Source organism: Manihot esculenta, chromosome 10 (genome assembly GCF_001659605.2).
Source record: "Manihot esculenta cultivar AM560-2 chromosome 10, M.esculenta_v8, whole genome shotgun sequence".
NCBI classification, from domain to species: domain Eukaryota; kingdom Viridiplantae; phylum Streptophyta; class Magnoliopsida; order Malpighiales; family Euphorbiaceae; genus Manihot; species Manihot esculenta.
In genome coordinates this window covers 2,387,620-2,402,621 of record NC_035170.2, presented here as the reverse complement: position 1 = coordinate 2,402,621, position 15,002 = coordinate 2,387,620, and the positions used below count along the sequence as shown (strand labels likewise).

The 15,002-nt window shown below is 36.7% G+C and overlaps 2 protein-coding genes across 2 annotated transcripts; both read right to left on the bottom strand.

The window, feature by feature from the left end:
- Nucleotides 1–6,501: 6,501 nt before the first annotated feature.
- On the bottom strand, nucleotides 6,502–9,513 carry LOC110625319 (receptor-like protein Cf-9 homolog). Its single transcript, XM_021770934.2, has 2 exons — nucleotides 6,698–9,513; nucleotides 6,502–6,615 (listed from the first exon to the last, which is right to left on the bottom strand). The coding sequence occupies exon 1, from the start codon at nucleotides 9,492–9,494 to the stop codon at nucleotides 6,717–6,719; it is 2,778 nt and encodes a 925-aa protein (XP_021626626.1). The 5' UTR covers nucleotides 9,495–9,513; the 3' UTR covers nucleotides 6,502–6,615; nucleotides 6,698–6,716.
- A 2,048-nt stretch (nucleotides 9,514–11,561) lies between these two features.
- On the bottom strand, nucleotides 11,562–13,055 carry LOC110624971 (PRA1 family protein A3-like). The gene is made up of 4 exons (XM_043961281.1): nucleotides 12,361–13,055; nucleotides 12,193–12,281; nucleotides 12,021–12,092; nucleotides 11,562–11,933 (listed from the first exon to the last, which is right to left on the bottom strand). Exons 1-4 carry the CDS (start codon nucleotides 12,375–12,377, stop codon nucleotides 11,830–11,832), a joined length of 282 nt encoding a protein of 93 aa, XP_043817216.1. The 5' UTR covers nucleotides 12,378–13,055; the 3' UTR covers nucleotides 11,562–11,829.
- Nucleotides 13,056–15,002: the final 1,947 nt, after the last annotated feature.

Here is a 15,002-nt window from a genome sequence, read left to right as displayed (position 1 = left end):
TTCATGGCATTCATGATGCGTGTCTCATGTTCATGCTATTATTGTCTTTAAACACCAATTTAAAAACATGCATAGTTAGTCCCACTCACCTCTGGCTGACTTTAAACTGACTTTGCAGGTTCTATAGCAGTGCTTACTGCTGATCTCCCTGGTTTCTCTGGTCCGTTCCTACACAATAGGACTCAGATGAGTGACCAACCTAACTCATAAACAACTCTTAAGGACTCCCCAAAGCCCCTCTAAAACCTCCTAAAACACTCACATAAAACATGCAAAAGAAGGCTGGACAGGGCACTTTCGGCGGCAGGTTCGGCGACCGAAACTCCCCTCCAGAGACGAAACTCACCTACTTTCGACGGCCGAACCTCTACCTTCGGCGGCCGAAAGTCCTATTACACTCCTTCGGGTGCACATTCGACATCCGAAAGTCTCGTCCAGAGACGAAACTCAACCTTCGGCGGCCGAACCTTCCCTCCAGAGACGAAAGTCTCATTTTTCGGAGGCAAGCTTAGGCAGCCGAAACCACCTCCTAAGCACATTCGGCGGCCGAACCCCTCTTCGGCGGCCGAACCTGGTTTCTCCCGAAGGCAGAAACCTGCTCTGCTTCATGCAAACTTTCCTCCAACTCTTCTCAACATGCATATCAACTACTCCCAACTAGCATATACACATATATATGCACAAAGGGGTCTAAAACTAGCCTATAACCCCAACAAACACATCAAACAACACTTAAAACATACTTAACACATAGATCATCAAAAACCTCCTATAAACCTAATCATGCATACTACCCCATAAACTTCCATAAAACCTTTAAAAAACATGTTAGAAGCTTAGGATCTATCCCTTACCTCTTGAAGAACTCAAGGTTGGAGGATCCTAACGTGGAGTTATGAAGAAAATCTCTCCCAACGCTCCAAGCTTCCAAACTTTGCTCTTTTTGCTAAAAACCTTCAAAACATCCCAAAACTCTTAAAACCTTGGAAGATTTGGTGAAAAATCATGGAAAACATCAAAGTCAACGTGGGAAGGGTTTTTGCTCACCTTTGGCTGCTGGTGGAGGAGAAATACCCTCCTCTCACCGGCCCTTGGGCCTTTTATAGGCGGCTGGCCAGACCACCTTCGGCAGCCGAACGTGAAGCCGAAACCATGCAATGTTCGGCGGCCGAAAGTGACCTTCGGCGGCCGAACCTTTGCATTTCTCCTTTGTTGCTTTTCCTTCAAAAACTTACTTCTCTAACCCTTTTTAAACCTTAAAATCCCTTTAAAAACATACTTAAAACTCTTTAAAAGCATACTTAAAACATATGTATTACCCTTCTAGAGAATTCCGACACCCGAGATTCCACCGGACTACAGAAATTCCGATGCCGGACTCTAGCCGGGTATTACATTCTCCCCCCCTTAAGAACATTCGTCCCCGAATGTTCCTTAAACATATAAACACATAGAAAAGGGGAAAACTAACTCTAAACAAACATAGGTATTGCTGGAACATAAACTCCTGTGTCTCCACGATGTCCTTCCTTTAGATTATAGTGGTTCACCAAAACCTTTACCATCGGAACCTCTTTGTTTCTCAACTTCTTGATCATTCCTCCTATAGTGAACCTCCACTAGTATTGGAGACACATTCAGCAATACCATATCTCTCGCCTGACACTCTATACCTAGCTACCTAACCATCTCTGTGTTCTTCTATTGTTTCTGAGCTATTTGCTCCAGAAACACTGTTGTAACTTCCATATATGCCCTTCATGCATCAGTACCCAAAACCTTTATCTATTAGTCCTTTATCACCTGCTCCCTGCGCTTTGCAAGCTTTCGCTGCGCACTCTGATCCTTCCCTCCTGGCCGCATCTGAAACATCCTGTAGTCCCAAAATGACAACCTCCTCCATGCGATCTCCCACATCTCCCACACATTGGAACCTCTGTACCTGTTCTAGAACCACTATCTAAACTCAGACCTGCCTTCAGCTTATTCCAGAACTTACCCCTCTTTGATCTCCTAAGACCTCTTTCTCCCTTATTACTCTTGGTATCTGCTTCGTTCAAAGAGGAGAGATCAACATCACCTGTCTCCAGGTTCTTGGGACCTGAGGACTGTGCCACAGACTGCTTGACTGTCCCTTGTATAATGGCACTGGCCTCCATCTTCCTAGCTGCATCCACTATAGAGTGGAAACTCTCCTTCTCTGCCGGAAGAATCAAGGAGAAATACCTAGGATGAAGCCTTGTGGCATATCTCCTCGCCTTCTTCTGATCCGTATCATACGCCTGACCCACGTATGGTAACAATTCCAGGAACTTGTCCGTATACTCATCCACGCTCATTTCTTCCGTCTGTCTGAGCTGTTCAAACTCCACTACCTTTCGTTCCCTGGAACTGTCCGGAAAAGCCCAGCCGGCGAACTCGTTCGCAAACTCTTCCCATGTCATACTATCTATCTTGGGGTCCACATAGTTCTTGAACCATTCTCTGGCTTTCTTACATTTTAATGTGAACCCTGCCATTTCTATGGCCCTGCAATCATCTGCTCCTAACTCGCTTATTATCATCCTAACTGCATTGAGATACTCAAAGGGATCATCTCCAGTATTAAACTTAGGAGCGTCCAACTTCAAGTACTCAGTCATCTTCACCTTACTTCCTCCTGAAGAACCGGGTTGTTGTACTTCCACACCAGGGGTTACTATTTCTGGTGGTGGTGGTGGAGGTACTATTTCTCTTGGTTCAGAATATGCTGGACTTGGTTGAAAAGGTGGGGGTGGATACATGTAGTAAGGTGGATAAAAAGAAGGATATGGCATATAAGGCATATAGGGTGGATATGGGGCATAGCTGGAGTAATCCGACGTACTTCCCATCGGATACTCGGGACCCTGTGCTCTTCCCTGGGACTCCCCCATACCTTCCTCAGACCTTCTCACACCCATGCTTTCATCTCTTCCCTGATCCACATCCATAGCCTCTCTTACTTCTTCTAATCTTCTTCCTCTACTTACTCCTCTTCTGCTCTCGTCCGGAGACCTCCTAGGGTCTCGTGACGTTCCCTCCCTGCTTAACCTATGTGTCCTTGTCCTTGGCATTGCAGGAGGACGAGCAGCTGTTCCCTCACTTTTAGGTGGTACTCTAGTCAATCTCGTAGATCGACGAGTTCCTCTCATTCTAACTCTCTCTGGAAAACAACATATACACTACATCAACAACATATAGTCCATGTGATACACATGAACCTCAAACATACATCACATATAATATAATGCACATGCATAAATCATGGCATTTCACAACATCATAAAGACAGGACTGACATCCTATCCTAATGGACATGTTTCCCTATGGTGCTTGACCAACTCTAACCTCTGTGAACCCATTTCAAACCATCTAGGTCCGACCATGTGAACCTAACTGCTCTGATACCACTCTGTAACAGCCAGGAAACCGAACTGCTACCAGCACTAGGATCCAGATCGGCTTAAGGCTCCGGGACCCGTAGTAAGCCTACTTGGAACTCTGTGTATCTGTGAAATCCCATACATGATCATACATTCTCTGTAAAAAAATTAAAACTTTTCTTTCTGCCAAGGCTTGACCTGTGCATACTCTATCTCTGTACTATAACATATCTACCAGAGCTCTCACTTTTGCTCAAGGCAGCTCAAACTTATACTATGTCAAGCCCGGTTTTTCATACATAACTATAAAACATTTATATAAAATGATCATGTATATACACAAGGGAATACCAATTCTTATACATCAAGCACCATCTATCCACTATACATCACACTGTCTCTTTACATTTACATGTCCATACTAACTATTACAACACTCTATGTACTCTTCTTGAACTCTTCTGTTTTCTCTCTCTGTCCTCTGAACCTGCAAAACTGGGGTTAAGGGAGAGGGATGAGCTTCTATAGCCCAGTGAGCGGAAACTATAAAAACATTTATAAAAACATATGCCATCATGAATGCATCAAAGCACAAACATTTCACATCACGGATGGACTGATTCAAAAATCCCTTAGCTCTATGCCCGGCCCTAAAGAGAGCACCACAGGACTTCGTACAAATGCCCGGCCCTAAAAAGAGCACCACAGGACTTCGTGACTCAGAGCTATTGCCCGGCCCTATTATGGGCACCACAGGACTTCGTATACCAAAATCAAAGGGCTAATGAATCATCCTAATGTCCATCCACATCATCAATCATATCAATGCAATGCGTCATCTTCGTGAACTCTAATGCAAACAACCTAATATTTCATGGCATTCATGATGCGTGTCTCATGTTCATGCTATTATTGTCTTTAAACACCAATTTAAAAACATGCATAGTTAGTCCCACTCACCTCTGGCTGACTTTAAACTGACTTTGCAGGTTCTATAGCAGTGCTTACTGCTGATCTCCCTGGTTTCTCTGGTCCGTTCCTACACAATAGGACTCAGATGAGTGACCAACCTAACTCATAAACAACTCTTAAGGACTCCCCAAAGCCCCTCTAAAACCTCCTAAAACACTCACATAAAACATGCAAAAGAAGGCTGGACAGGGCACTTTCGGCGGCAGGTTCGGCGGCCGAAACTCCCCTCCAGAGACGAAACTCACCTACTTTCGGCGGCCGAACCTCTACCTTCGGCGGCCGAAAGTCCTATTACACTCCTTCGGGTGCACATTCGGCATCCGAAAGTCTCATCCAGAGACGAAACTCAACCTTCGGCGGCCGAACCTTCCCTCCAGAGACGAAAGTCTCATTTTTCGGAGGCAAGCTTAGGCAGCCGAAACCACCTCCTAAGCACATTCGGCGGCCGAACCCCTCTTCAGCGGCCGAACCTGGTTTCTCCCGAAGGCAGAAACCTGCTCTGCTTCATGCAAACTTTCCTCCAACTCTTCTCAACATGCATATCAACTACTCCCAACTAGCATATACACATATATATGCACAAAGGGGTTTAAAACTAGCCTATAACCCCAACAAACACATCAAACAACACTTAAAACATACTTAACACATAGATCATCAAAAACCTCCTATAAACTTAATCATGCATACTACCCCATAAACTTCCATAAAACCTTTAAAAAACATATTAGAAGCTTAGGATCTATCCCTTACCTCTTGAAGAACTCAAGGTTGGAGGATCCTAACGTGGAGTTATGAAGAAAATCTCTCCCAACGCTCCAAGCTTCCAAACTTTGCTCTTTTTGCTAAAAACCTTCAAAACATCCCAAAACTCTTAAAACCTTGGAAGATTTGGTGAAAAATCATGGAAAACATCAAAGTCAACGTGGGAAGGGTTTTTGCTCACCTTTGGCTGCTGGTGGAGGAGAAATACCCTCCTCTCACCGGCCCTTGGGCCTTTTATAGGCGGCTGGCCAGACCACCTTCGGCAGCCGAATGTGAAGCCGAAACCATGCAATGTTCGGCGGCCGAAAGTGACCTTCGGCGGCCGAACCTTTGCATTTCTCCTTTGTTGCTTTTTCTTCAAAAACTTACTTCTCTAACCCTTTTTAAACCTTAAAATCCCTTTAAAAACATACTTAAAACTCTTTAAAAGCATACTTAAAACATATGTATTACCCTTCTAGAGAATTCCGACACCCGAGATTCCACCGGAGTACAGGAATTCCGATGCCGGACTCTAGCCGGGTATTACAATAACGGTCTATTATAAAAATAATATTCACATTTAAAATAGTATTTTCATTGTTAAAAAATGTAAAATCTCTTATCTATGATTAATTAACAGTAATTTATATTTTTTTAATGAAAAAACTATTTGAAATAAAAAATTAATTGAAAAATTAATTTATTGTTGAAAGTTTAATGAATAATTACTTATAAATTTTATTAAATTTCAGAAAAAATACTGTAAATGAAAAAAAAAAATAACCTCACCGGTTTCACCATATCATACATTTTTCATATGTAAAGATTTTTAATTTAACTATGACTTTAAAATTATATTATTAAGATAATTTAAGAAATTCTATTCTGAACAATTCTTTTTATTTATTGATGAGAGTGAATTAGGAAATTGAAACTTATATAAATATTTTTTTTTTTGGTAATCCAGATATAAATAAAATTTTATTTTTCTTAAACTAGACTAAAAGGTTGAAATATAGTTCTTGGAAATTTTTAAAAATATTCATAAAGTTTTATTTTTAAAACCATTAAATTAATAGATCAAGAAATAATTTTTCTGTTTAAAATCTTTACATAATTTCATAAAATTTTCCCTTTCTTGAACAATAAAAATTAAAAAATATAAAAATTACAAAAAGAAAAACCCCATTACAAGATTTATTTTTCAAAATTAAATTATACCTTTCTCTCTAATATACTTTTTGAAATGAAAAATTGAAAATTTAAAAAATAGAATCTAATACATCTCATATTTATTCAGATGCTATAGTTTCAAAATAATAATACTTTATCAGTTTTATAATTTTTATTTTTAATTTTTTATACATATTAAAAAGACAATATTTTTAAAAGAAAAAAAAAAAAGAAAAAGAAATATAATGCTATATTTTCCACTGCATTCATGTCCGATCTGTATCTTCATTTTGCATCTGCTCACTTATTCTTCATCTACCTAACATGTTAGAAATTTCATGAAAAAAGAAAAAGAAGAAGAAGAAGAAGAATTGTAAGAAATAAATATTACAAAACATTACCTGTAAATACCAAGAAATACTAGTTTTTGAATCTTTTTGGGTTTGGACGTCTTTGTCCTTCAACTATCCTCACAAACCATATTGGTTTTCTTGTTTTAAACAAACTATATCCCATTGCAATACCAAATATTCCTCCACATCCATACCCTGTAACTACAGGTTGCCACCCAAATCCAAATTTAGAATTGGAATCATCTTCCTTGGATATTTCTGGTTTTTGCCTCTCCCCATTATTGCATTTTTCTAGTGGAAATCCACACAATCCCAAATTTCCTTCATATGAACTTTTATCAAATGTGTTGAACTGCTTTCCTTCAGGTATGGGTCCTTCAAGTCGATTATCTGAAACCCGAAATACTTGCAGAAATGTTAAACCTGTCAACTGCATAGGAATCCTTCCAACAAGAAAATTTGAAGAGAGGTCTAGTGATTCCAAATTGGACAATTCCCTCAATGATGGTTGAATATTGCCCGTGAGTTGATTGTGAGAAAAGTTGAGCAACTTAAGTGCTTTAAGCTTTCCAATAGACTGTGGGATCTCCCCTGTGAATTTGTTGCCTGACAAATCAATGGTTGTAAGAAGTGTTTGGATTCTCACCAACTCAATCTCAACTCCTTTGAATGTCAGACTCACAGAATAATCGTAAGAATAATTTGGTGCCCTCATGTACTCCATCTTCACATCAAAGTTCATCATTGCTTTGAAATTATTGAAATACCCAGAAGGTAATGGCCCGCTCAACATGTTATCGGAGAGGTCAAACATTCGCAGCTTTGAGAAGGAATAATTGGTAGAGGACCCTTTCACAAATCCATGGAGTTTATTGGATTTCAGAATTAGAATTTGCAGCTCCGGAAGAGTTTCCAAGAAATGGGGGAATGAGTCATCTATATTATTGTTTCCAAGATCTAAAATCTCCAAATTTCTACAATTGGAAATGGACAGAGGGATTCTCCTTTGCAATTGATTGCCATTGAAGTTCAAATATCTCAAGCTGCCTCTTGCTGAAAACGTCTCAGGGATGGTTCCTTGGAAATTGTTCATGCCCAAATGCAGCACCGAGAGATCATTGCTGAAATTTCCCAAACATTGTGGGATGAAGCCGTTCAAACTGTTGTTTGACAAGTCAAGAATTTGGAGAGAGTTTAGGTTGCAAACTGCTGAAGAAACTTCTCCTACCAATTTATTAGATGAAAGAATGAGAACAGTTAAGTCCGCAAGTTTGAAAATTGAGCTTGGAATGAAGCCGTACAACTTGTTATTGCTCAAATCAATATAGCTCAGTGAATTGTCTTGGAATGGACCTAAATGACCGGTAAGTTGGTTATTGTTGAGGATTAAAGACTGCAATTGAGGCAGGGTAAACACAGAGGGTGGTATTGTTGCATTTAATAAGTTGTTTTGGAGCTGCAAAATCTGAAGTTGTTTAAGGTTTTTAAAAGAGGAGGGAATCTCACCACTGAAATTGTTATTGGAAAGGTCTAACCAAGAGAGCCGCTTAAGACTTCCAAGTGAAGATGGAATTTGACCACTTAAATTGTTATAGGAAAGGTCTAAATAAGAGAGTCGCATAAGACTTTCAAGTGAAGATGGAATTTGAAAACTGAAATTATTGGAAGAAATATCCAACCTAATAAGTCGAGTCAACTTACCCAATAATTTCAAATTTGAAACTCTAAAATTGCAGCTGCTGAGCTTCAAAGTTTCTAAAGACTTCAAATTACTGATAAAATCATGGTCCAAATATATTGTAATTTGTGTCAAAGAAAGAGACAAAGACCTGAGAGAATTATTCCAGTTATGCCGAGGTAAGGAACCGTTGAGATCTTCATTACCCAATAAATCAAGCAGTTGGAGGTTTGATCGTTGAATTATGTTGTCTGGAAATTTCCCTTTCAATTCACAATATCGAAGTTCAAGCGATGATAAATAAGAAGAGATATTGATCAAAGAACTAGGTTCAACCATGGACATGTTTACATCTCCGAAGGCTAAGTCTCTTATCTTGGTTAGATTTCTATCAAGCTTGTCAAAAACCATTGGTTCTATTGTCAAATAATTCCAAGAAAGACCAAGTGAAACCAATTTAGATAGACGACTGATATCGGGGATTTTTCCTTGCATTTCACACGAGTAAAGTTTGAGAGATGTCAAAGAAGAAGACAAATTCATCAAGGAACTAGGAGCAACCACAGACATGTTTACATCACTCAAGTCCAATTCCCGTAATTGGGTTAGGTTTTGAACAAGCTTGGTAAAAATAGTGGTTTCTGATATCAAACCATCATTCGAAGAAAGATCAAGAGATAGCAAACCTGACAGGTAAGTAATTTCTGAAGGAATTTGACCCACAAAACGAGAATAGCTTAGATTAAGATGTGTTAACTTGGAAAACTGGCCAAACTGAGGAACAATTCGAGAGTGGTTGAAATCATTAAAAGACAAGTCGAGTTTTCGGAGATGGCTAAGAGAGAAAAGAGGATTGTTAGAATAGATAGGACCATACAAGAAGCTATTAGAAAGGTGAAGGCCAATTACATTACCCGTTTCCATATCACATGTAATCCCATCCCACCAACAGCAATCAGTGCCCTCTTTCCAATACTTTGTCTTGAGATAAGGCTTGGGATAATAACGAGAGATGGAAAAGGTTTCCTTCAATTGGAGCAAGGCAAGACTCTGGTCTCGTTGGCACAACATTGCTGAAGAGTTGGAATTCAAAGAAAAGGAAACTGAAGCTTGAAAATGAGAGTGAAACAAAAGGAGAAAGCTAGCAAGCCATACTAGACTAGCCATTCTGTTGAAGAAAGCTAAAAAGTTGGGAACTTTGAGGTATTAAAAAATCAGGGCAAGCATTTAGTATTTATAATATTATGAATGTGGGAAAAGTAATTGTTCTTATTGGCAGCGACTTGACTTTTCTTTTTCAGTATTGCTAAATCCCGCTTAAAGTAATTTTGGAGGTATCAAAATCGATTTTTCCTAACATCTTGATATATAAAAAATAAATTTAAAAAAAAAAAATACAGATATCTTTGTCGGAATAGAGCCATCAAGAATGTGATAAGTGTTTGTTGGCATTCCAAATTTCTTGGTGTATATAAATTAAAGTTCAAAAATTCTAATATTAATAATTCTGTACCCTTCTTTACGCATAACAAGTGGAATATAATTTATATGACATTTATTTCCATGACCATTTGCTTAGAAAAATTCTCATATCATTATTTGTTGATATTACTAATAAAAAAAGCTTGTATTTAAAATACATGGATTAGTATAAAAGAATATTTAATTTAAATTTTAAAAGAAATTGATAAAATTCTAAAATTATAAATTTTATTATAATAGTATTTAATTTTAGAACTTAAATATCTCGTTTACTTGACAATTTTATATAAATTATTTTATTATATTTATATAATACGTAAATAAAAATTAAATTTTTTATTAATTTATAATTTAATTAAAATCTTTAAAAATTAATATAATATAACTAAAAGTGGCTAAATTTATATTCATTAACCATTAAATTCTTAAGAATTTATTATTATACTTCAATCTCTATTCATTTGCCGTAAAAACCTACAACAAGATTTATTCTTATTTTCTAGTCTTACATATTTAATTTATTTAAATTTTAATTATATATACTCTCAAATACAGTGTCTGTATTTTTTCTCTAAACATTATTAAAATATGAAATCTCTTGATTAACTTTTGATTAGAGTATCTCTATCAGAATGGAGCCGTCTTTGTATTCCAAATTTCTTGGTGTTTTTGAAATAAAGTTAAAACTCAATTTTCTAAATTTGTTTTTTCTTTGATATTAGACAATTCATTCAATTTCTAATTTGAATGATTCTCTACCTTTCTTTACGCATAACAAGTGGATGAATTTCTCTGACATTTATTTCCAAGGCCGTTTACTTAGAATGATTCTCAAGTCATTATTTGTCTTTATATATATATATATATATATATATATATATATATATATATATATATAAATCAATCCAAAAAAATCAAACTCCAAGCAAGACTTATCACTCATAAGTTTTTCAAAATGTGCAGATAAGATCTCAAACTTCTGGCCAAACAAATTGTAAAATTAGTTCCCTTTTCTTTGAAATATATTTTTATTTGCTTTTTTAATCGAATTTATATTATTTGATTAAAGTGTATAAAAAGTTTTATTAAAGTGTATAAAAAGTCTTCCATCACCAAACCTATCTCACTAATCAGAGGCCACGAAAGATCATGTTGGCTTTCGCCGCTGCTGCAACCACCCGCAACGAAAGCCCGCATCAGCATTTGAGCAGCTGCAGCAAAGCCACTGATTGTCTGATATCAGCAACCACAACCATCACAGTATTTGTCACAGCACTACCCCTAATAATACAACCCATTAACCAGCACCACCACTTAATCAGTATAATCATTAACCTGTTAAGTAATACCTTCCACTTTTGTCTTCCCTTCTTTGCCGGCACCATCTTATGAGCATTGCCAGTATAAAAATTTTTAGGTGAATCCGATTTATTATGAACTTCTATTTTTAGGTGAATCCGATTCATTATGAACTTAAAAGAGACATTGAAGTGAATCCATTTATTTTTTTCATAAAAGAACCAACTTATTTGTATCTTAGAGCTATTTCGATCTATGCTGAATCGAATTCAGACAAGTATTTCCTTTGCCAAAGGGGAGGGCTAATGAATTATGGCATACCCTGATACAGTGGAAGAGGGGAACAGTACAAAGTATTTGTCTTAAATTTGATATTAGTCCAAGATTCAAACAAGCTCTTCATTAAAATAAATAGAAGCAACAAAAAAAAAATAATAACAATGAGAAATAAAATGGATAATAAAACGACAGTGCTTTCTTTGACTTTCGAACTCCAGGTAAATCACAGAAGACGGTCAAAGTTATTTAAGAAAAATATATGGGAACTTCATAACACAGAAGGGAAAAAAGAAAATCAAGCAGAATAATTTTTTTCTTTTTTCTAACATCCTCCATCGAATGAGCTGACAATTTGTTTATATTTACAAAGAATACTTGCAACTTAACTGAAATTGAAGTTGCGCATCAGGGATGGAGTGGTACACTTCAATTCCATGACCAGTCACAGCTCACTATAATTGCGCCACACAGCACGAAATTCTTCCCGGAATGTGTTGAGGCGTGCCTTCAGATTAGGTGTCCTGACACTTGCATGAAGAACTGTAACTGCAAGCAACAATATACTGGCTCATTAAAACTGAAATATCATACGAGGAATTATTCAAAGCATTATATATAGGATGAAGAATTTACCAAGGAGGCCAATGCCAAATGCCCATAAAACAAACAGCAGAGTGCCAGAAGTGAACCACAGAATAAAACTGGCTGAGAAAAGAAAATCATTTGATCAGGTAAAATTCATAGAACCATTACAGATCAGTACTGAACTACTGATTGAGAATAAAGTTTTGAGAAATCTAACAACCAGCTGAGAATAAGAAGACAAACACCCCACGAGGTTGGCCACAGATGTATACTGATTTTTTGGATGAAGGACGGCCACGAATGACAGGCCTGTAAATACAAGTGTGGTAAGCACAATTTCTATCCAATCAAAAAACAAACATAGAAAAGCAACTGAGCATCAACTAACATGTGAGGAGGCCTCATCTTTGCTGCCAAATGTGGAGAGAACTTTCTTACTGTTCTTGTCACCTTTTCACTGAAAGTAGCTGAAAAACTGAAAAATAAACCTTCAGCACCAAAAAAAGGAAAAATAGAGTCTCTATCCACTGCAAACTTAAGAACAAGTTAAAGGCATATGCATATCCTACATGCCAGGACATGGGGTGGAGTTGGTAGATTAACTTCCATGCTTTGAAAACAACATGGCAAAAACATGGGGAACAAACACATGATTCAACAAAGAAGAAACGCGTCTGTGCTATTACCTTAACAAAAAAAGCATTATGAAATGGGATGTCTGATTAAGTAAATATATAGCTCCAAATAATAAAATTGCCAAGTTATTTTCTCCATGCTTCTCTTTATCGCAGAAAATGTAATTTCTTGATTGCAAGTAAGACAGCCCACGCTTATCTCATAGTCAGATTACAAGCTAAAAAGTAGACAAGGCATTTGAAGTAACTAAACAAACCAACACAGTGATCATTGAGTGATCACCTCTCTATTGACTGGTTCGCAAATTACCCAAGCTTTTACATGGACTTTAAGCATGAGTCTTCAACGATTTAATCCTTCAGAATTTACATGCACATATACTCTATGACACAAGAGTAACAACTTAGATGTTTCTAAAGGCATACCTTTAATTCTTTTGACATGCAACAGCAAATGCACAATATTAAATATATATACACTTTAATGTTCCGAAATCAAAGAATAGCATTTACAGTAATTGTTGTAAGTTTAGATAGAGAGGAAGGAGTTCCTTTCCCTTTATTCCTTTTTCTTTTGTCTGCTAGTGATATCTAACGGCCTCCCTGCTACAGTGCCACCTGCCTCCACCTGCCTCTGTCACACAGGTCCGTACGTACAAAATCGTCAGACGCTCTCTCCACGCAAGTCGACCATTTAATTCCCTTCGGCGCGCATGCGGATAAGGATGCAAAGTGACTGGGCTCGTTGTCCTTCCTCTTGTCACCTCACCAGGCTGAGCTTCCTCTTACTGGACTTGGGCTTATGAGTGACCTGGTCCACTCCACGTGTCTGGATCAGGGCTGAAGGCGCTGGACTAGTCGGCCCTAAAGGCTTCATGGGTTTTAGGCCGATACTGTCTTCTCGGGCCTGACCTCATCCTGGGGTGGTGAAGCCTGACGGTTATCAATTGCCCCTTTACCTCCTCAGCAGTTATTGCATGAGTGATAAGGGGGTAAATCCCTATAATTCATTATGATCGCGCAACTCTAGGACTTTCCCATCAAAATGTCTCTTCCTTGCTTTACTGTCTTCAAAATTCAAAAAATAACTTCGAAACTTTGCAGAACTCTTTTTCTCCGTTCGCCCTCCGTGTGCTTCATTTCTCCTGTTTTCTTGCGAAATTATCTCTAAGGTAGGTCTTCTGCTCTATAATGGAAGGTCCCAAACTTCCTGATGTACTGAACCTAGAGTCCAATATCACTCATCTGTTTCGGATTAGGGCTCCTCTTCGCAACAAAAGGATCGTTCTTACTGATCCTCCTCCCTCTGGCCTTATTGATCCTCAGAAGGACCGCAGCTCAATTTTCTTTGTCAAACAGCGTGAGTTTGGGCTGACCTTTCCTTTCTCTCCGTCGAGGTTTTCAGATACTTCAGAATAACTCTCGTATGCTTGCCCCCAACTCGATCCTCTTGTTTCACTCGATCCTCTTTATTTCTTAAACTAGGCTAAAAAGGTTGAAATATAGTTATTGGAAATTTTTAAAAATATTTAAAAAGTTTTATTTTTAAAACTATTAAATTAATTAGGGATGATCAGTATTCGATTCAAATTGAAAAAACCAATCGAATCGAATTAATTTAAAAATTCAGTTCGATTTTTTATTAATTTCAATTCGGTTCGGTTTTTAATTTTAAAAATTTCGGTTATTTCAGTTCGCTTCAGTTTTGATCAGAAAAAAATTAAAAAAATCAAAACGAACCAATTAATGATAATAATATATTATTTTTATTAATATAGAAAAATTATATGATATTAAGATTAAAATATTTTAATTAAATTTTAAAACAGTGTAAAAGTAAAAAATTTATTAAAAATCAAAAACGATCAAACCGAACAGAATCAAATTAAATCAGACTGATTCAATTCGATTTAATTTTTCATTAAAATCAGTTCGGTTCGATTTTTATAAATACTAAAATTTTAATTTTCAATTTATTCTATTCGGTTCGATTTAAAACCAAACCGACCGAATGCTCAGTCCTAAAATTAATAGATCAAAAAATAATTTTTCTGTTTAAAATCTTTACATAATTTCATAAAATTTTCCCTTTCTTAAACAATAAAAATTAACACATCATAAAAATTACAAAAAGAAAAACTCCCATTACAAGTTTTATTTTTCAAAACTAAATTATACCTTTCTCTCTAGTTTTTGAAATTGAAAATTGAAGATTAGGGAATAAAACCCGAGAGATACGCTAACTGTTAAACTAAATCTATAAGTATTAATTATATATTAAATTTTATTAAAATTATCTTTCTGCAATCACTTTTAAAAAAATATTTAATAATCAAAATAATAATCTTAATAAATTAAATATTATTAATTTTTTTCAAATTTTGTCTCACATTTT